The following is a 21752-nucleotide window of genomic DNA, read 5'->3' as shown; positions in this document are numbered from 1 at the left end:
GTTAGGAGTACCAGGCAGAGGACTATGCGCCAGAAACAGTGCAGTGTGGGACTAGGTTCCCTGGTGAACAGCCAGAAGACAAACTCTTCCCAGAAGCAGAATGGGCACACAGCCCAGGACAGCGCAGCAGATCACAGCTTAGTCTCCCTCGGTTCTCCGGGTCCCTACTCAGGACCTGCAAGTGCCTTCGATACTGTTTACTCCAAGTCTTGGTGGATTAGAAAGCACACATTTTGCTGCAACACTTCTCTCTTATATTCATGGTTTCTGTCCCTTTCCAGAAGAACTTACCTAGAGAATCTATCTCTGTTTGAAGAATAGCTTACTGTTAGGCTCTCCCAGTTCTGACTCAGACTCGGCATTAACAAGGCCGCACCTTATCCCAAGGGAGAAGGTGGAGTAAACAAATGCCTGCATGTCCCAAAAGAATAGAGTTGGTTTTAAATTTTCCTCCTCCTAGGAGTTCAAGACATTTTGTCCTTGACATTGTACTACACACAGGTATCTGCAAGAACAGAACTTAATCACAGGAAACTTGCAGGTTCGGAAACTGAAACTCATCAGCTCTACCTTACATCTTACTTTCACTGACGTGGGACGCAAATTCTTACCAACAATGTGACTGACATTTAAAAAAAAACAAACCATAATACCCACCTGCCAATTTACAATGAAAAGTATAACTATCAGGCAAATCCAGTCATGTCTAAGTTTATTCATTACCTTATTGGCAAGCCACATGGGAAAACAGTGATCAGAAGTTTGCCTATTTGTCATAGAAACAAAAAACAGAATGTGTTGTAGTTTGAATGCATAATGACCTCAGACTCTCGGAAACCTTTATTAAGACTCCTTCCTCAGTGAGGACAAGTCTGCCAAAACAGCCCGCTGCTCCTGGTGCTGTTAGGTCACTCCAAGGAATTGCTTCGGTTGGTTCTACCAACCCTGCCTCTGAGGGCAGCTTGTTCTGTGCCAATATGGCGGACAGACTCCCTTCTGAGGACCATCTTCCTCTCAGAAGTAGTCACAGTGCTAAGTTCCTCTGTGAGATGTTTTGAAAGTGCTTTTATTTCTTCACTAATCTGCTATATGCTACTTCTCTCCAAATTCTTTAAAAAAAAATTTTTTTCCTTTTTGTATTGAGATAGAGGGAAGCACTCATTTGTTGTTCCACTTACTTATACATTCGTTGGTCTCTTCTTGTGTGTGCCCTGGGTAGAGACTAAACCTGCAACCTCGGTGGTTTGTTTTAAGTTCTTGAAAGAGATCTCACCACAGCCCCTAGATTGAGAAACAAAGACAAAATTAACTTCAGTTAACCTAAGTCTACTGCCACACAGCCTCAGAAGAGATGCTAAAAAACCTCAGAAGTGACAGGAGGAGAATAAATAGGAAGATAAAAAAGGAAGGAGCTGAACTCCACAAACTACAGTCACTCTTGATATAGCAGAGAGTTGTTTGACACATGAGTATCTGTTAGCCTTATGCATCAGGAGAAAAATTTTCAACAGCCAACTTTTTCTTGAGTTTTAAATTGAGACAGGTGTATCTTAGCTCATGGACTCCATTCTGGAATACCTCTAAAGCTACCTCTAGAGTAGTATTTCCCTTCAACATAAAATTTAACTTTCCCATAGGACCAAGCTAGGATGGGTGTGCTAATATTTTGCCATTTTAAAATAAAATTCAGACAAAAATTCCAACCATCTTTCAGAAATTTTAGACAGAGCCCAAAAAGTTTGGTTTATGCAGGACTGATTGCTCACTACAAATGCTAACCTAAAACTTCATTTCAGAAATTCCATTACCCTGTGAGGTGGATTCACATGACTGATATGGCCTATATACATCATGACCCTAGATTTAGTATTCAGTCCTATCCCAGTACACACACACACAAATTACTTAAAACCTTAGTCTTTTGTTACTTCTAAAGTGCTTTCATCTCATTTTGAGTTGTGAGAGGTAGTGGCTATATGAATATATTATTTAATCATATTGAGATTTTGCTGATACAAGTATTTCCCATCTAATGTAATCTCAAATAACCTTAAATCGTTTAAATCTATTTATTTTTCAGAGCTTACATGTCTGCACTATCAACCATTTCCTTGGATTGGAAATAAGCTCACTGGCACTCACTGCATGAGCTATGCATGAGCATGTCACAGCTGCCGTGCTTGCCTGGCAAAATAAATACATTGTCATTTTGCCAAGTGTCAGATAATTCTCTGATCCTTAAAAAGTGCTTTGGAGAACAGATTCTCTTCTAAGTAATTAATAGATGAACAAATTTTTTTAAAGTAATAATCAAAGGTCATCTGTTGTCAAGCTGTCTTTATAACCGAAGGCTATCTTTGGGCTTCTAATTCCATGGAATAAATTGAACCAAAATTTATAATTAACCTGCCATTATTACTCAAAAGAAACGTGCTAATGATTCAGGTATTTTTTGCACTGAGGAGTCAAGAGGATTGCAGATCAAATCTGGCTAACTTTGAAATTTTGTGTCATTTCTGTCTTCCTTTACTCATGAGCTCATAGTCCGATTTGGCCTGCGTGAGCTTTAATGCTAACAAACTGCATCTCCTTACTCAGAGTGGGGTAGTCCTACATCTTCATGTGAAAGAGATCTCATTAGAAACAGCAAAACTTACTGTAGTTTTAGCATTCCCCAGTATTCTATTTCTGGTAATTGCTAGCATGCAAAATATTTTCATATTCTAGCATAAAAGCTATACATGTCTGTAATTTAGTAAAGCTTTTCAGATCTGTCCTCCTCTTTATCTTGAAAGGTTACCTGATGACAGTGGTTCCCAACTTTTTTTTTTTGTTCCCAACATTTTAAACACACACTTTTAGAAGTAAATATTTATTATACACGTTTTATGGCCAGGCTGATTTTCTTAAAAGGATTAATAACATCCACATAAATCACTTTCACTGCTAGGAAGAGAATCTTGACGGTGTTAAGTTGCAGCCTCTTATTTGATCTGCACTGTGGATGTGTGACAAAGATAAAACTCTTCTTTTTCTTTTTAGCCTCGGAATGGATGGCTTTGGCCAGCCGGCCGGCATTCTCCGACGCCCAGCCACAGCCTACGGATTCCGCCCGGATGAAGCTTACTACTACGGCTTTGGATCTCGATAAGAGTCTCCTCTTTCCATGTTCCCTTAGCGTAAGGGAAACTTGTGTGCGCTAGGTTGACTTTGAGTCTTGAGCTAATAATGCATGCTGATACTGTTGTGGGTCTGTGTTTCGTTTTATTTTTTCATGTTGTAGCTGCAGAATAACTCCACCCCTTCCGTCCCATGTTAAGTACAATGGCTGCTTAACAGTGTTCACCCATCGAACCACAACTTGATGCTGGATGACATTTCCCAAGAGACTCAAAGTAGATGCTAAAAAGCAACTAGACTGGAAAACAAACACTACATTATGTACATTAAGTGACTAATTTAATTTCTATTAAAAGAAGCATAAAGTACAAATGGGTTAGAAATCATGTGTTTCTCCTTAATGTGTTTTATTTGGAGTTACATGCTTATGTAGGGTACATAGGAATTTTACTTTTCCCTACCCTTTTCCTCCCTTGTAAATGCTGGAGTATTTCATGTGATATGTGCTACCCTGAAAATTTATAAAAAGACGTCACCTTTTTTTTCCATACCATGTGCCTGAAAGGTTGCTTCCCGAAGTTACTAACAGTTTTCAATTAACCATGGAATGTATGCCAGAGGTTATGTTATATACAAGTACCGTCTCTTCAGCCATTTGAATTCATGTCTTTCTGATCTTTCTGATTTTAATATTAATAGAAACCTGGGACATCAAACTAGATTAGTATTAGGCTTTTAAATTGTGTTATTTATGAAATCTGAAGTATAGGAAAGCTAATTACAAGTCTCACTAAGGAACATTATTTTGCTAAGATACATGGTTCCCATTTGTTCAGTTATTATGAGATGTAGGTAGGAAGAAATGGGAGGCATTATAATAATGAAATAAATGCAGAGATCAAAGATGTCTCTGTCCTTGAATTTTACAGCTCTCAGTGATCTACATCAGTGTTTTTCAATTGCCAGTCCGCGAAAGAGTCAACCACTCTGATATGTGAAGATTATTGACCCAATGATCTCAGTCAAATTTGCTGATGTTTGGGGGTGATTTCTCCCTAAGCAATCCCTAAAATAATTCTATTTTCACCAGTCCCCAAGTGTAAAAAGTTGAAAACCACTGACCTACCTTTGAAATAATTCAGTCCATCTACCTACTTAAGAAACGAATCACACAAAAATTTTAAATATCAACGGATTTTTAAAGCCTTCAATGTATAAGAAAGTATATGATGTTCCTAAGGGAATATGTGACCCTATGCTATGATTTATGTCTTTGAAATTACAACCTAATTGATCTTTCTGAAAACATACATTTGTCTTAGTTTATATTTTAATCCTAGACTAGTATAGTTGGAAAGGGCCCGAGAAGCAAACATGCCAAATTCAGTTGAAAAAACTATGACAGGAGAGATTAAATAATCTGCCCAAGTTTATCTACATATTTGGTCAGTGACATAACCCATCTCTCTGCTTCCAATCCAGTAACCTCGGTACTATTATAAGTATCTTGCTGCCTTATTTGCCACATGTATCAAGTATTATATAAATGCACATAATGATTGACATTACTAGAAAGAGCTTAACTTCCCACATACTATTACAAAGTGATGTAGGAAGAACATATGAAGTACCTAACACAGTAAGTACCCAACACATGTTAGTTACTGCTACATTATCTTGTTTTATTTTTTCATAGACTTTACCATTATCTTTGTTCATTTATATGCTTATTGTCTCTCCAGTTTCCAGAGCAGAAACTGACACACAGTGAGCCCTTAACAGCGAACAAGGAGCGGATGTTGGGAGAAGTACAGCCACTTAGCTCAGGTCCAGGGTCACACACGGCCGTGAGAACTGCACTGGTGGTGGGCTGGGCACTCGGAAGGATAAAATGACATTCCAGTACTAAGCTACTAGCACATCTTCAACCCTCTTAAAGCTTTCTCCAGGCCCCCAAACAACCCACTTGTCTGCAATGGCTGTTCCTTCTCAGTGGTCAGCACAATGCATGGCACAGGTGCAGTGTGTTAAGTGAAAGGTTGAAACTGGGGGCTGGCCCGGCCCACAGGGGAGGGGGAAGCCTCTGGTCAGTCTCCCTTGGCAACTGGCAGGTCCTTATTAAACCACCAACTAGACAGACCTGGAGGGACTCCAGCAGACTGACTGCCTTACCCTGTAGGGAGAGCTGACAGGCTAAGCGCCTTGCACCTGAATGGAAGGTGACCCAGAGGAGGGGGAAAGCCTCCTTTCAGCTCCTCTTAGCAACTGGCAGGTCGGTATCAACACTCGAGTAGGTCAGACCTAGAGGGACTCCAGCTGGACTGCCTTATCCTGTATGAGGTACCTGACAGGCTAGCCGTTCCCGGCCTATGGGTGGGCACCGGGGAAAGCCGGACTGGTATGTTCCAAAAGGAAAATTTCTTTAAAACGCCTGGGTGCAGGCAGCCGAGACAGACGGAAGCCATGTCAGCAGCGGGGAGAGCCAGGCAGGGTACATACAGGTGAGTCACGGGTCTTGGAAAAAGCGGCTGACGTCACTGCCTCTACAGGTAGAAAGTAGTATTTTTCATATGTGGACTGGAGAGGTGCCACAGCTCCTCCAGACTTTTTTTTTTTTAAGGTTTATTTATTAATTTTACTGATAGAAAGAGACACAAACATTAATCTGTTCCTGTATGTGCCCTGACTGGGTATCAAACCAGCAACCTCTGTGCTTCAGGAGGATGCTACAGCCAACCGAGCCATCCAGCCAGGGTTCCTCCAGATTCTTTATCTCCCCGCTTGACTGCTTAAAGGAGGCCTGGGCTGGCTCAAAGGTCCCAGGTCTTCAGGCAAGCGGGCCCCCCCCACCCCACCTTCAGTCTTCCCACAGGTTTGCCTGGTGGCTGACCTATCGAAGGCAGGGTCTCTGGGCCTGTGGCTAGGCTTTTACAAACAACTATCATGATTTAAAAGCCCCTGATCGTCGGGTCCCTTCCCAATGTAAGCTTTTCCTGACATTTCTGCAGATAAACTTTCTGCTACATTTCAAAGTGACGGCCAGGAAGCCATTGAGAAAAAGAACAGCAAGCAAATTACAATCTAAGGTCTCTTCTTCCATAGCTGCCTCCTGCTGGTTAGCAGGAAGTATATATGAGGATGGGGATGGATGGGAGTTGGATGGTTATTGATAGTGATTTTCCTTAAATTTTTGTGTAACCACAAAACACCCCAAACAGCCAAAGCAATCTTAAAAACAAAGTTGGAGGCACCACACTAGCTGATACCAAACTATATTACAAGGCTATAATAATCAACACAGCACGGTCCCGGCATAAAAACAGATTGCCTGACCTGTGGTGGCACAGTGGATAAAGCGTCAACCTGGAAACGCTGAGGTTGCCAGTTCAAAAAAACCCTGGGCTTGCCTGGTCAAGGTACATATGGGAGTTGATACTACCTGCTCCTCCCCCCTTCTCTCTCTCTCTTCCCTCTCTATAATGAATAAATAAAATCTTAAAAAAAGAAAAACACAGATCAACGCAACAGAATAGAGTGCCCAGGAATAATCCCATGCACACATGGTCAATTAAACTATGACAAAGGAGGCAACAATATACAATGAAATAAAAACAGTCTCTTCAACAAGAAAACTGGGAAAACTAAACAGATAGATACATGCAAAATAATGAAACCAGACCACTTCCTTATGCCATATACAAAAATAAACTCAAAATGATTAAACACTTAAATGTAAGACCTGAAATGGTAAAACTTCTATCAGCAAACATAGGCATTAAACTCTCCGACATCATTCTTAGCAATACTTTACTGGATATGTCTCCTTGGGCAAGGGAAACATAAGAAAAAATAAACAAATGGGACTAGACAGTCTTTGCAGAGCGAAGGAAACAAAAAGACGAACTACTGACAAGGAGAGGATGTTTGCCAGTGATGGTGACACAGCCAATACGAAGTTAATATCCAAGATGTATAAACTCATACAACTCAAAACAAAAAAAAACCAATTAAAAACTGGGCAGAGAACCTGAACAGATATTTCAAATCCCAAGAGGACTACAGATGATCAACAGACATATGAAAAGATGCTCAACATCACTAATCATCAGAGGAATGCAAATTAAAACCACAATGAAATATAACCTCATACGTGTCAGAATGGCTATCATCAACAACTTTGCAAGGATGTGGAGAAAAGGGAACCCTCGTGTGCTCTTGGAATTGTAAACGAATGCAACGACTATGGAAAACAGTATGGAGGTTCCTCAAAAAATTAAAAATAGAACTACCATATGACCCAGCTATTCTACAGCTGGGTATTTATCCAAAGAAACCCAAAACATGAATTTGAAAAGACATATGCACCCCTGTGTTCACTGCAGCATTATTTACAACAGCCAAGATGTGGAAGTGTTACCGATAGACGAATGCATAAAAAGCGGTGGTGCATACACACAGTGACTACTACTCAGCATCAAAAATGGATGAAATCTTACCATTTGTGACAACATGGATAGATGACCTAGAGGGTATTATGCTAAATAAAATGAGTCACACAGAGAAAGACAGATACCATATGATTTCACTTATATTTGGACTCCAAAAAGCAAAAGAATATACAAAACAGAAACAAAGTCATAGATACCAAGAACACTTGGATGGATGACTGATGGGAGGGGTTGGCAGGACGGGTGAAAAAGGGGAGGGGTTAAGAAGCACAAACTGGCACTTACAAAAGCAGTCACAGGGATGTAAAGTACAGCACACGGAATAGTCAGTAAGACTGTAGCGACCAGGTGTGGTATCAGACGGGAGCCAGACATACAGGGTGATCATTCCGTAAGCTATATAAATGTCTAATCACCATGTTGTACACCGAAAACTAGTATTACATTGTCTATGAACTGTAATTTAAATCAATTATTTATAATGGCATGATTAGGGGCAGTCTTGCCCCCTACATCCCAAGCAAACGTTAGATGGGTAATGTCCCCTGAAGCCCCACTGGTGTGGGGCCCTTCCCACCACCTCCCTCTGCCCCTAAAAGACACGCCCTGCACACTGCAGGAAGCCCAGGGTCAGAGCAGCCTGCTAGAGTGAGCCCGCTGCCCAAGGACCGACTCCGGGAGCACAGCCAGTCAGAGGGCAGAGTCTGAGCAGTGAAGGTGCTGGCCACAACCTATACTGTGATCACAATAAACAGTCACCGGACAGCCCAGCTTTTCCTCAGAAGGAAGGACATGGTCAAAAACAAATTAATGTGGACAACGATTTTCTTTTCTAGCCACTAATACCTAACACTAATGGCGTTCTCTCACTAGCTGCTGTGAGCACCCTCTGCTCATCTCTCCAAATGAATAACCCGCCCTGACAGCCTGCTGCTCTCTGCTCACACCTGCAACCACCGCCTCGCTCCTGACAACTCCCAAACGCGCAGGTCCTCTTAGGTTATTACCAAGTTTTAAGGATTTGAACATTAAAACTTTAAAAACCTAATTAAGAAATATGGTGGAAATAATTTATATACAGTAGTTAAATACAAATTGAATTATCTCCTAAATATTGATTTGGGCTTATAAAAATAAGTATTTATATTAAATAACTTTTTCAGATAATTAAACAAATAACAATATGGTAGCCACCTAAATAGCATCATGGCTGCTCAATATTTAACAATTACAAATACTAAACCAAAAAAATCCTAAGAAATATACTCCTGACAAAATAACTTCAAAAGATAACTCTTGGCAGGAATGCTAAAACATGGTAATTTATAATTCATGCATTATAAAAAATAAGCCTCACCTTAGTATAGTGCAGAAGAGAGCTGGCAAAGAAATGACACAATTTGAGTGTTTTCTGAAATAATCTGTAGTCAGCATTATCCTGTTTCCAAAATAGGAAATAAGAAAGCATAATAAGAAAAAATGAAATTAGCTTAACTTGTAAATGAGACAATATTTTCTAAAAAGGTCTCTTAATAAACAGTGTAAACATTTTCCAAGAAAACATAAGTCTACTCTGAGTTGTTAGGAGCAATACAAACAAACACCACCAACAACAACAGAGATACTTCAAAAACGTGAACTCCATGCTGCTGAAAACAAATCTTAATCTAGAACAGCAGAAGAGGTGGCCCTTCTGGGCTGACCTGAAAGGGGAAAAACAGAAATGCCTGCTATTCTCTGTGATATGGGGTGAACAGGTGCTCAAAACGAAAGGTCTTACAAACCAATAAAAGAATGACATATAGAAGAGACAAAAGACAGAAGAAGGCAGTTCACAGAAAATACAAATTGTTGGAAAACTAATATTGAAAAAACCCAAATTACAATCTAATTAAGTATTCTGAGGGGAGAGAGAAGGTTATTTCATTAGCATATTAAAAAGACTGACAATATCCCAGGGTTGATGAGGTGGGTGATACTGCTTTCACCATTGGTGGGAGCATAAAATATTACAGTCTTTGCATTATTATTAAGAGTTACAGCATTAAAATCCCTCAACCCAGAAGCAGCTGCTCTCTGGAACTATATCCTACAGGAATACTGCACAGGCATGCAATGCAACATTTATTATCTAGTAAAAATAGATATGAACCAAGTATCCCTCAATTGAAGACCGGTTAAATAAATTCAAGGTACATTCATAAACTGTAACAGCACAAAGTTGTTAAAAAGAATCAGGTAGATAGCACCTTCACAGCACAGTAAGCACTAAGATAAAGTAAAAGATCAAGTTGCAAAACAATATTCATATATAATAAAATTTATTTTATTATATTATTTTATTATATTATTTATTATTATTTAAAATGTATATGTTAATACTCCCTAATCCCTCGAAAACAAACCAAAACCTCTAGCAGAGGAAGGTAGGATGCCACTTTCCCTGCTGGGTATCTGTGTAATGGGTGAGAATTTTTTGAGTGTGTTACTGATAAAATGGTGGGCAATGCCGCGTGTGTGTGTGTGTGTGTGTGTGTGTGTGTGTGTGTGTGTTTATGTGCAGAGGAGTCATCCTGCCTGGACTGAAATCCTGGCCTTCCACAACTAGCACGTGCTAGTGGAGACGTCATTTAACCTCTCTGTGGAGCTGCAATGTGGCTCAGACTGAGGTTACTGTAAGGTTAGAGTCTGACACTTAGGCAAGAGGAAAGTGAAATTAGACGCTGTAAAGAGATCAGAAAAAGGAGAATCAACGACGAACATCGGCCATGTGCTAGGCCCCAGCCTCTCTGCTGCAGCAACAATTATCCAGGATAAAGACCATGTCCTAGAGCACGTAAAGGGGTCAGCCCCTATGAAATTGACTGTGGTTACTAAACAGCAAAGAGGCACAATGACTGAGATGGAAAGCTTGCTAGTTTTGTGACTGGAAGACCAGAATCAGCAGCATATACCAGTTAGGATAGGTAAGTGACTTAGGATAGGCTGTGTTTCGACTCACACCAAAACTCGAATTATGGAACTGTGTCATAACCGAGGACCCCCGGTAGGATGATTCCTCAATAAATACCAACAGTGAACAGCAGAGGGCGCTGCCGATGAGACTTTAGAGTCAAGAATGGTGACTACAGACCAAGGCAAAGCTCCATTTAGTCAAAGCAGAGTAGATATAGCCCAAGTTATCAGTCCCAAACACTCACAAATAAGGAAACACATGCAGATCTGCATGGAAGTTAGGAGAACTTACAGTTTATATTCTCTGGTTTCCCCTGCAAACAGCTGATAGGAGCTGCACTCGCAGACTTCAGGACAGACAGCCGGCCTGGCCAGGCACCCTCTGGACTTCTGTCCTTGTCCCCTGCAGACCCCCCTGGGGCGTGTCCAGGAGCCCGTCCCCTCTCACTCACTGAGGACTCCCTAGCTGGGTGCGGCGGTGGCAGGTGAGCAGGAAAGAACTGGGGACGGGAGGAGATGCCCGGGATATAGTGGGAGGAGGAACGGCCGTCCCATTGTGACAGGGGACACCCAACCAGTACCTCTCCTTTCAGCAAGGTCAGGGACACCAGGATGTGTACACAAAGGAAGTAGGGACAAAAAAATTAGGTAAAAGGGAAGAGAAAGAGGGGATGTAAGGGGAGGGGAGATAAGAGGAAAAGAAGAGGGAAAAGGTCAGCCCCTTCCTAGACTACTCCTCCCCCCTTACAACCCCAGGACTCCCTGCCACACGGCCACCCTCCGCCACCCTGTCCTCCCAGATCACCCCGCCCGACGGGGCTGCCCGTGCTCAGGAACTGGGTGAGTCCTCACACCTCCTCCTCTACAGAGGCCGGGCAGGGACAAGTACAGGTACAGAGACCTTCCCTCTGAGAGCCGCCAGTCCACAGCGGGGGGGTGTTACTGCTCCTCTAGGAAACTATTCGTTTTCCCATTGTAACATACAGCGGTTAGGTCCTGGGTACCAATAATCCAGCAGTGAAGGAAGAAGGCTCCGTCAGGGGCGGCGGGAGCACACGCACCTGCGCCCCGGACTGGGCCACCTGCTCGGCCAGCTGCAGACAGGACTGGAAGGAGCCCAGGAGGTCCTCACACAAGCTGGTGACGATCTCTTTGTGCTTCAGCCGACTCTTCACAACAGCCTGGTGCTTCACGCTCTGCCTGAATGAATAAAAGAGCAGTCAACACAAGCGACATGTCAGGGAACTCAGGACCATAAGACAGGATGAAGGAACACGTGAAAAACCACAGTGCACACGTATGAGACATGATATAGTTAAGTCATGCCGACTTGACCTATGGAGCAGCTACACCGGTTTAAGTTCCTGTTTTTTTATCTGTCCTTGTAAAATATTAACTGAAGGCTCACTGTGTGCTGGTCACTGGGCTAGGCTCTGGGACAGAGCTGAATAAAAGCATGCCTCCGCCCTGCGCACAGACAGCGTGGCCGGCACGGGCGACACCATTAGCAATGACCTAACTCTGGCTGGGACAAGGCGAAGACAGGAGAGGCCAGCGTGCTACCAGAGATCTCATCTCACTCACTCTCAGGGCAGGGAGGCAAAGAACACCAGCACGGGGATGGGGCACGTGGGCTGAGAACTGGAAGGGAAGCAGGGGCTCAGGGTATAGGGGACAGAGAGGAGCACCTAGGCAGAAGGGAAGGATGGAGGGGCACCCCGGCAGAGGGGAGGGATCGAGAGGGCGCCCCCCGCAGACGGGAGGGAGGGAGAGGGGTGCCCCGGGCAGAGGGGAGGGACAGAGAGGGGCGCCCTGGGCAGAGGGAGAGCCGTGACCGCCCGGGGACAGGAGAGCTCAGTGTGTGTAAGGAACTAACAGCAGGGTGAGTGCAGCGTGATGGGCTGCTGGGGACATCAGAGCCACAGCCAGACAGGAGCGAGGCCATGGAAACACACACACACACACACACACACACACACACAGGAGCGAGGCCATGAAAACACACACACACACACGTGCGCGAGTGAGCCATGCCCGCCACGTGGGAGAGAGCACTGCCCCGCTGAGCCCAGTGGAACTGCTGGTGCCCAGAGTCCTGAATAAACAGACAGTGGTGGTTTTAATCCAGTAAACTTTCGGGTGGTTTGTTACAGAATAAAAGGTACCTAATACGCCGCACAAAACGAATTTCTTCTCTGTACACAGAAGTGCTGAGCGCAATCTTGGCCCCACTCGTCAAGAGTCCTGCTTTCCAAGTTCCGGGTCACAAGCCATTAGTGAGTGAAGTCAATTCTTTAAAAGTTAAACAGAACATAAAGTTTATCACATGTAGAATGGGAGTTATTTTATGTATCATTTATAAATGTGCACATATACACTGACACACATGACATACCTATGTAACTACGTGTTCTGAGAAGGAATGCGAATGGCATTTGGTACCACGAGATACGGTTTAAAACTAGTAACAGTCAGGTGCGTTACAATGCAGCACCCGAGCACCAAGGTGAAGCTTTAATTAACTGACGACTTCCATTCACCTGGGACACAGCTGTGTCAAACTGCCTGTGACCTGCAAGTCCCGGGCCAGCTCTGTGCTCTACATCTGCTCAGGGTTCATGTCCCTCACAGACACCTAACCATTAAGGGATTCGTCTGCTTCCTGGCATCATGGTCGTGAGAATTACTTCAGGATCCCTGTGACTCACACAAATTCTATCACTTCTAAAGGGAACAGGAGAAAACAAACAAAAGGCAAAAGTCTACTTTTTATCACTTCCTTATAACTCCTTATTATAAAATACATACATATATGCTTTCGGTTCTATGGCAAAGTCTATTCCAATAACAAGGGCTAAAATGTAAACTGTTATTTATGTACCAATGCTGTTTGACTCAGCCCCTCTGCCCGCAGATCCCAGGCCATGTAACGTGTGCCGGACGCACTGCTCACCTTACAGTGCACAAAGGTACTTCTGACGACGTGCAGGACCGAGGAGGGGAGGCTCGGAATGTTTTCTAGAACGATGGACTCTTGTGTGGCACAGACGTGCTGAACGCACCCTGTAAGAGCTCCCAATACCTGCACCATGGTCTGAAAATAAGGGAAGACGCTTCATTCAGACTATATTCCTTTGTGACCCACAAAGTGTCAGACTGGGTGCTAGGGCAGAGCAGTGAACAAGATGGACACTCTGCCCCTCCGTGCACAGAATTTCAGTCTCTCAGAACTACACATATTGGGACAACTAGCTAGCCATTTGGTTAAAACAAAGAGTTGGAATCCTAACCCACAATCGAAGACCATGGCAGGCATTCTGCCCACGTGCTTTGAAATTACAGGGAGGGCGAGCTAGCTCCACTACTCACCTTCCTTTAAGATTTTAGAAGTATACTCAGCATGAAATTCTACAAACAATGCAAAATCAACGTTTCTGGAGTAATACCTTCAATTCCATAAACATAATTCCAGCTCGGGGCCATCACATAAACAACACAAGCCCAATTAACATCACAAAGATTCTCACACTCTTAAGTTCCCTCCATCCCTCCTTTTCTAATATGTTCGACTTACTTGTAAAATATTCCTGAGACTGGTCTGGATTTCTAAGTTTTGGCTTGATAGTTCTCTAGCTTGACTGGTTAACTCACACATCATGTCATCAAATATCACAGCCTATAAAAGCAAAGCAGTTTGTTTATAAACAAGAATAGAAATCACTAGGAAAGGAAAAACACCGTTTAAAAAATCAATTTTTATTTTGCATCAGTAACACCCTTGGGATATTGTCTAGTTTAACAACTGCACCTACAGAAGTTTAAAATATACACAGTAATTCTACTATACAATCTTTTTAAAAAAAGACCTCAGACAGAAATTAACGTTTTCCATTTCTGTGATTTGAATCTAATAACAACAATTAAAAAATCATTCCAGGTTCATTTTTTGGTGAACTAACAAATGCAAGCGCCACTCTACATAATAAAAGATAACGGTCTTGCCTGACCTGTGGTGGCGCAGTGGATAAAGCGTCAACCTGGAATGTTGAGGTCGCCGGTTTTACCTGGTCAAGGCACATATGGGAGTTGATGCTTCCTGCTCCTCCCCTCTTATCTCTCTCTCTCTCTCTCTCTCTCTCCTCCTTCTCTCCTCTCTAAAATGAATAAAGTCTTTTTAAAATATTTTTTAAAAAAGATAACGGTCTTAACCAATCAGCATTCACACGGGCGTGGACTAGGGTAATTCTGGACGTGGTAACGCATTTGTGCTGAAGCTCCTGTTCACTTGTATTTCTAACCAGTTCCCCTTTTCCTCCACCTCCAAATACAATTCCTGGACTAGAGGCACAGTATGTGACCTCAGAACTAAGTTTCTGTCTATGAAAAGTCAGCCACCTTAAGATCCTAATCCTAGGACCTTCCTGAACAGTCTGAACGGTCGACACATCGCAGGATCAGCACAGAGGCAACAACACGCAGTGCATAGGGAGGATGCTCTTTCCCATGGGCCTGCTGGTGCTCAGCACCGTTTCCCTCCACACAGCGCTGGGCCTCTTCCTGCTGGTCAAGGACCAAGTCTAAGGAGCTTTTCGGATCGAGAAGAATCAAGTGAACAAGAGTAAAAGGAATTCTGTGATTATCTGAGTCAAAGCCAAGCTCAGAAGAAATCCATTCCAGAGTGCAGGTTACCATAAATACATGCTTCATTTCGGCACAAAGGTACCTTTCCTTCTCTCAGTTAAAAGAAAAGAAATGACTGCTTTTCAGAGAAAAAGTATTTCATGTCTAGAAAGTAATAATGTAGTCTGTAAATGTTAGTTATTGGATTTTACCAATATTCCAGCCTTCTTCATCCTAGGACTCCTTTAGTGAATCTTGGGTCCCTTCTCCAGACAATTCTATTCAACAGTTATTAATAAGCTCTACAGAGAAGACACAACAAAGGAACTTGCTAACTCTATCACCCATCCCAAATTTTCATTTAACAGCTTTAAAATACAAGAGCATTTAAAATTAACTACAAATAATGGAAATTCAATTAGTAAAGGATCTATACTATCTGAAAATAGTTTTTAACCACCTCATTACTCTAATACCACCATATTCTAACATGAGATCTATTTTCTACTACATTTTCTGTATGACAAATGTTTCATAAAAAAAAAAAAGAACCACAATTAAGAATGATCTAAAACAGAGGTTAGATTTTAATGCCTTCGTAACTTGTATATTAAGAAAATAATTACTATACCTTTGGCAGCATTTGTGAAAAGAAAGTCTGTTCCAATGTCAGGTGGTTCATGTGAGGTAAAAACATTTCTACAATAATTTTCAGAATTTCTATAAAGCAAAACCGTAACACATTTTGTAGGAATATTGTCATATCAGCCAACAAAGGTCACTGCTCTTTCCGAATGTGAGAATATGTAAGCACAAGCAACAGAAAGCACTGTACAGTTTCAAACACCATAATCTATGTAGAGAAATAAAGTAACTCACATAAACAGCAAAAAAAAGGGGGGATACCTTTGTCCAGCAAAGGACCAGTAAATGCATGTGGGTACCTTTACTAAGGTGGATCTGTGATCAGTTCAATGATTCTTATAGCGTAGTTAAGACCACGAAAAAATGTTTACAGTACATACTTTAAAGTTAAAAAGGCCCCAACAGAGTACACCAATTTTAACCCACATAAACATTGCATGCAAAGACTAGAGTCTGGCAGGAATACACAGAAATGAGATGAGAACGTTCTCCATTCTAATCTTCACCCTTTCAGACCTATAAGTGTTTCTTAGTCATGTTTGTCTGCATGTTTCAAATTTTCTAAAATAAATATGTATAATTTTACTTACTATAAAAACAATTGTTACTTAAAAGAATTAGACCCCAACAGGCAACAGAGATTCAAAGTTATAAACAAATATCCTGCAGCCAAGTGAAATGTAACCAGGAACAGCTGACTCAAAGCAAATGTAAACCCGAAGTCGTCTTCACCCTCCACCTTCTCTCCTGGAAAAGACGGAAATTGCATCAAGCAGGAGCGACGGAAACGGACTGGGATGAGAAAGCCAACTCTTCCCACTGACAAATGTGCCATCACCTGAATAATCAGTTTCCTGTACCCTAGAAACTCCTTTCTAAGTGCTGCTAACACACTGGAAGTTGAAAGCAACAGACTGCAAACTGTGTTTCCTAGAGGTCTAACCACGGCTTAACAACTAACACAAGGTTTACACGGTGCTTACACGACACGTTATTAAACAAAACACATGTGCTATCTACTGAAAATGGAATTTTAAACTTTACATACTGTAATTAGAAGAAATTTGGGAATTTAAGTAACTAAAGGTTGCAGAGGCTATAACACTAAAATAGGAAAAGATTCAATAATTTGGAGAAGATACAAAACTGTATGGCCATAAGTCTCAGATCTTAATGACATCACAATGACTCACACTATCAAGATAGCTTTCACTTGAAACCATGTCAATACAATTTTTTAAAAGACAGTTTTACTTACAAATATGCTGAATCCAACTGTCAAGACTGTTGACACATGGAGTAAAATAATTAAGATCACAGTAATAGGATGCTCACATCTGAGAATAAATTTAAAAGCACCATTCTTGAAGTTTCAGCAATGACCCGTAAGAGATTGAAATTAGACAAATTACTGGAATAATTTTATTTTTAAAAATTGTTCAGGTATACTCTTGCCTTTTCAAGCTGTATGTAGCTGTAAAATATTTTGGACAGATGACAAACAGTGCTACAGTAAACCACGGGTTTCTGGTCTCCAATGCAGGAAAGCAAGTCCTCCCTCATCAGCATGTCTATGGCACTTTTTCTGTACCTGTCTTAAGTCACTCACCACTCTCTTTTGCTTTCAGATTTTATTTGTTTTAGAGAGAGGAGACAGAGAGAGTGAGAGAGAGGTAGAGAGAGAGAAGCAGAAAGCATCAACTCCCATATGTGCCTTAACCAGGCAAGCCTGGGGTTTCAAATCAGCGACCTCAGTGTTCCAGGCTGACACTTTACCCACTATGCCACCGCAGGTCAGACTAATAATTATTTGTTTTTAGATTTTATTTATTTATTTATTTATTTATTTGCATTTTTCTGAAGCTGGAAACAGGGAGAGACAGACAGACTCCCGCATGCGCCCGACCGGGATCCACCCGGCACGCCCACCAGGGGGCGACGCTCTGCCCACCAGGGGGCGATGCTCTGCCCATCCTGGGCGTCGCCATGTTGCGACCCTCCTGGGTGTCGCCATGTTGCGACCAGAGCCACTCTAGCGCCTGGGGCAGAGGCCACAGAGCCATCCCCAGCGCCCAGGCCATCTTTGCTTCAATGGAGCCTTGGCTGCGGGAGGGGAAGAGAGAGACAGAGAGGAAGGTGCGGCGGAGGGGTGGAGAAGCAAATGGGTGCTTCTCCTATGTGCCCTGGCTGGGAATCGAACCTGGGTCCTCCGCACGCTAGGCCGACGCTCTACCGCTGAGCCAACCGGCCAAGATTTTATTTTCTCTATCTTTTGCATACCTCTCTCACTAGCCTTACCAGACTGAAACTCTTCTGCAAGTAGCAGGAGCCTACAAAATGTCACAGTAAATGATCCTAACAGTATTCACATTATAAAATATATACTTGTATGCCATCAAGAATTGTTAGAAATGCTATGATGTAAAAACAATATGTCATTAAAGAATACGTCAAGAAAAATGAATTATTTCATAACCTAATCACACTTATAAAATGTTTCTTCTGAAATCTTAAGGTTGCTTTTTTTTTTTTCAGCAGCATTTAAAACGAGGTATAGTCATCAACTTAATCGAGTCGGGTAGGGTAGAATTTGCCTTATGGAAAAATTTCAGCAAAGGTTTCAAAAAAAATTCTAGCCTCTTCAAAAATTAAACATACTATGTATGACTATGAATACATACAAGACTGGAAAATACTATGTCAATTGTAAAACATGAAAATAATTGTTCCAGGGATGGAAACGTGGATTTATTGCAAATTTAAATTTGTTGAGAATCATGTTGAAGAGTATTAACTAATGGGACTTGCGGGTCTGTAGAAAACACAGTATATTTTAGCCCTTTACTCAATGTGTGCCAGGCACTGCTCGAGGTGCTGAGATAACACCGTGAAAACACAACTCCTGCTTTTACGGACTTCAGTGTCGAGGGAAGTGAAAAAGGAACAAAACAAGGTGATTTCTATTAATGATAAAGTAGTCTTCAGAAAACTGAACGGGGCCAAGCGATAAAAGTGTCGCAGACTGGGTTTGGGGGAACTATCTAAAAGTGAGGGCTCTGAAGGGGGCCAGGACCTGAACGATGAGCTGTGCACAAGGCTGGGAGAACAGACGAGGCTGAGGGATCAGCCAACACGAAGACCTCCAGACAGGTGAGCCTCACGCACTCATGGATAGAAGGTAACGCCTGAGACAGGAGAAGACAGCAAGCTTTGGGCCTCGAACGTAAGCTGGATTTTATTTCTAATTTGTGAAGAAGACAGTTGGGCGCAGGGTGGCTTAAAAAGGAAATGACGATGTTTCACTCTGGACTATTTTTGGAGAAAAAGAGGCCGTGAGGAAGCGATTCATAGTCCCGATGAGAGGTGACGGGGGTTTGGGATAAAGGGGCAGAAACTGGGGATGGAGGAAAGTGGGTGGATTCCAGACACAGTGACATCGGAGACAACAGAACTTGCTAACTGAATGTGGGGATTCAAGGGCTTTGAAACCATTTACAGTTAAGTCCTCACTTAATGTGTTGATACTCTGTGACTAAAAGCAACACAATGTATAACAAAACCAATTTTTTCCACAGGCTAATTCAGTAGTGCTCAACCTTTTTACACCTCGGGATTAGTGAAAGCAGGAGAATTATTTCAGGGACCACTAAGGAAATCATCCTGCGCATAAGCGAATTTGACTAAGATCACGGGGTCTATAATCTTCATACAGCATCCGGGTGGTTAACACTTTCATGGACTGGCACAAGATTCCTGTCAAATGGGCAGTGGAAAACACTGGGCTAATTGACATAAACAAGAGTTAAAATTCCTATTTTATAATGAAATGACTCTGAATGAAATTATGCTATTTGACAAACTGCTGTATTTCAGTGAAGAAAACTGCGGAAAAGCAGGTTTGGGTCCTTTTGAATGTTAAGTGTGAGATGCAAATCAAGTGGGAATGTTGACTTTCAATTATTGAAGTCCCGCTGTAAGTTTGAAGGGAAGAGGAGGTACCAGGTTCCTTATCTTTGTTACTACAAAGCCTACCTCCCTGCCTGATACACTGTTACAGTAATACAATTTTATAATTAAATATATAGAAATTAAATATATAGAAATATATAAAAGTATAGAAGGTATATAGAAATAAGTTAGGATATAATATTAAAAGCCATTAAGGCAAATAAACAAGGCTACGCCCTCTGGGTGAGAGCTAATCTTGGGTGTAGAGATGTGACAGGCAAGACCATGCCCTCTGCGCAGGGCTGTTAGTGTGTGTGTGAATTTATACATAGACAAAAAGAGCTCCCTGAGAGGAACTCCCTAAAATCAAAGATTCAGAATTGGTTTGATGTGACAGTTCTGTAGACTAACATTAAAATTTTATGTAAATTAACATTAAAAAAGAGCTCCCTGTGAAGAACTCCCACAGGGAATTTGTGCCAAAAGTGGCTTGATGTGATAATCCTGTAGACTAACACCTGTTAGAAGGCTCATGCCAGAAAGAGTATTTAAGCCAAGGGGCCCCAGCTGCAGTCAGTCACCCAGACTCCAACGTGGAAGGTGGACTGTCTCCATGCTATTCTACCAAGGACAGACGAGAGGAACACGCAGGCAGGGCCCCCTTAAGCTGTACCCAGGCATGCCACAGGATCTGTGAGTAGTCAACTGCCATGTGTGATTCTTGCAACTAACTCGTGTGTCGGTCGTGACTTTCCTCTGGTGGCGATTGGTCTCAGTATCAATAAGTAGAATATTCACAGCCACCTCAAGAGTAGTTTCGAAGAGGCTGCCAGCCCTGCTGTTAAGCAGGAGTGTCCCACTACACGGGGAAGTCAAATCGGGGACGTCTCATCCACTTAGAGCTAGGGCTCTACTGGGACATACAGATATGTTAAGGACCCGTAAATGTTTGAGGATACCTATTTTGTTTCCCAAGTCAAAATCCCTGAGGATGGCGATTCCGTAGGTGCAAACAGGCTAACAAAGGGCTTCGGTACCTAGTGGAAGTGTGCTCATGCCTAGATGAAGGACATCTATGGGACGGTAACATCGGTATTTGGCTTTAACTGAAAAAATTACTCATGCAGTGTTGAGACTATCTAAAGTGAAGGTGATTTTTTTTTTTTTTTAGTGAAGATCATTTTTTAAGTGTAGTTTTATATTGAAGGTGAGCACAAAGGCACTAAAAATAAATCACCTTCTAACATGAAGGGCTAGGGCTCCACACACATTTACAACCACAAAGGCACGAGAACTACTAAGGGTCTGCAGCTAGACCACGGGGGATTTAGGGAACTCAAGCCCGCAGGTGGAGCCCATCACGCAAGTCAGCCACGCCTCCCGGTCAGCAACACAGGGATGGCACGGGGAGGAGGGCGAAGGACATTGAACATGTGGCATAGACTTGGCACCGCGGCAGACCTGCGTCTTTGCCCCTCACTGTCCGGGGACAGCGCGGTCACACACACACACACACCCCAGTCCGGGGACGGCGCGGTCACGTCCAGCACACACCGAAGAGATGACAGCTCAGCGCCTCTCTCTGCCTCTCCATCCCCGAGTCGGCGCCGGCCTCCCCGCGCTCCCGGGCAGTACTCCTCACTCTCAGTTGCACGGGACGAGGACACAGACGCTCCCAGGAGCGAGGAATGGAAGGAAACGCCACTCCCGCCATCCCGGGGCGGGTCACCGGCGCGGTCCCGGCAGCCCCAAAGCCAGGACGCATGGTCCCCACGGGCCCCGCTCGCCCCCCGGCTCTATCTTGCTCACTCACAGCCGAGGGCTCGGGCCGCGGGGACACAACACGGCGCCGGCGCGAACCCCGCCCCACCCCCTCTCCCGGTGACAGCGAAAGATATGAGGAGCCGAGGCAGGACGGTCGGCAGTTCCTGCTGGCACAGCTCCCCGGGCCAGCCACTCAGTTCCTCCAGCGGGACGGCGCTCGCCGCGGCGGCGCGCTCCTGAGACATGCTTTCA

The 21752-nt window shown here is 43.0% G+C and overlaps 1 protein-coding gene and 1 pseudogene across 3 annotated transcripts in view; one reads left to right on the top strand and one right to left on the bottom strand.

The window, feature by feature from the left end:
• KIFAP3 (kinesin associated protein 3) overlaps nucleotides 1-3503 on the top strand; it is a 130252-nt gene extending 126749 nt beyond the window's left edge. For 2 of the 3 annotated variants that reach the window (XM_066261117.1, XM_066261119.1), the window contains exon 20: nucleotides 3043-3503. In XM_066261117.1, the coding sequence (XP_066117214.1) occupies nucleotides 3043-3151 (109 nt within the window). In that variant the 3' untranslated portion in view covers nucleotides 3152-3503. The remainder of the gene's footprint in view (nucleotides 1-3042) is intronic. The other variant, XM_066261118.1, reaches the window with a different exon arrangement.
• Nucleotides 428-21745, bottom strand: LOC136325934 (FIGNL1-interacting regulator of recombination and mitosis-like; annotated as a pseudogene).
• Between the last annotated feature and the right edge of the window lie 7 nt (nucleotides 21746-21752).

Source organism: Saccopteryx bilineata, chromosome 2, assembly GCF_036850765.1.
Source record: "Saccopteryx bilineata isolate mSacBil1 chromosome 2, mSacBil1_pri_phased_curated, whole genome shotgun sequence".
Taxonomy (NCBI): Eukaryota; Metazoa; Chordata; class Mammalia; order Chiroptera; family Emballonuridae; genus Saccopteryx; species Saccopteryx bilineata.
Note: the sequence above shows the minus strand (reverse complement) of the source record. Positions and strands in the feature narration are given on the sequence as shown.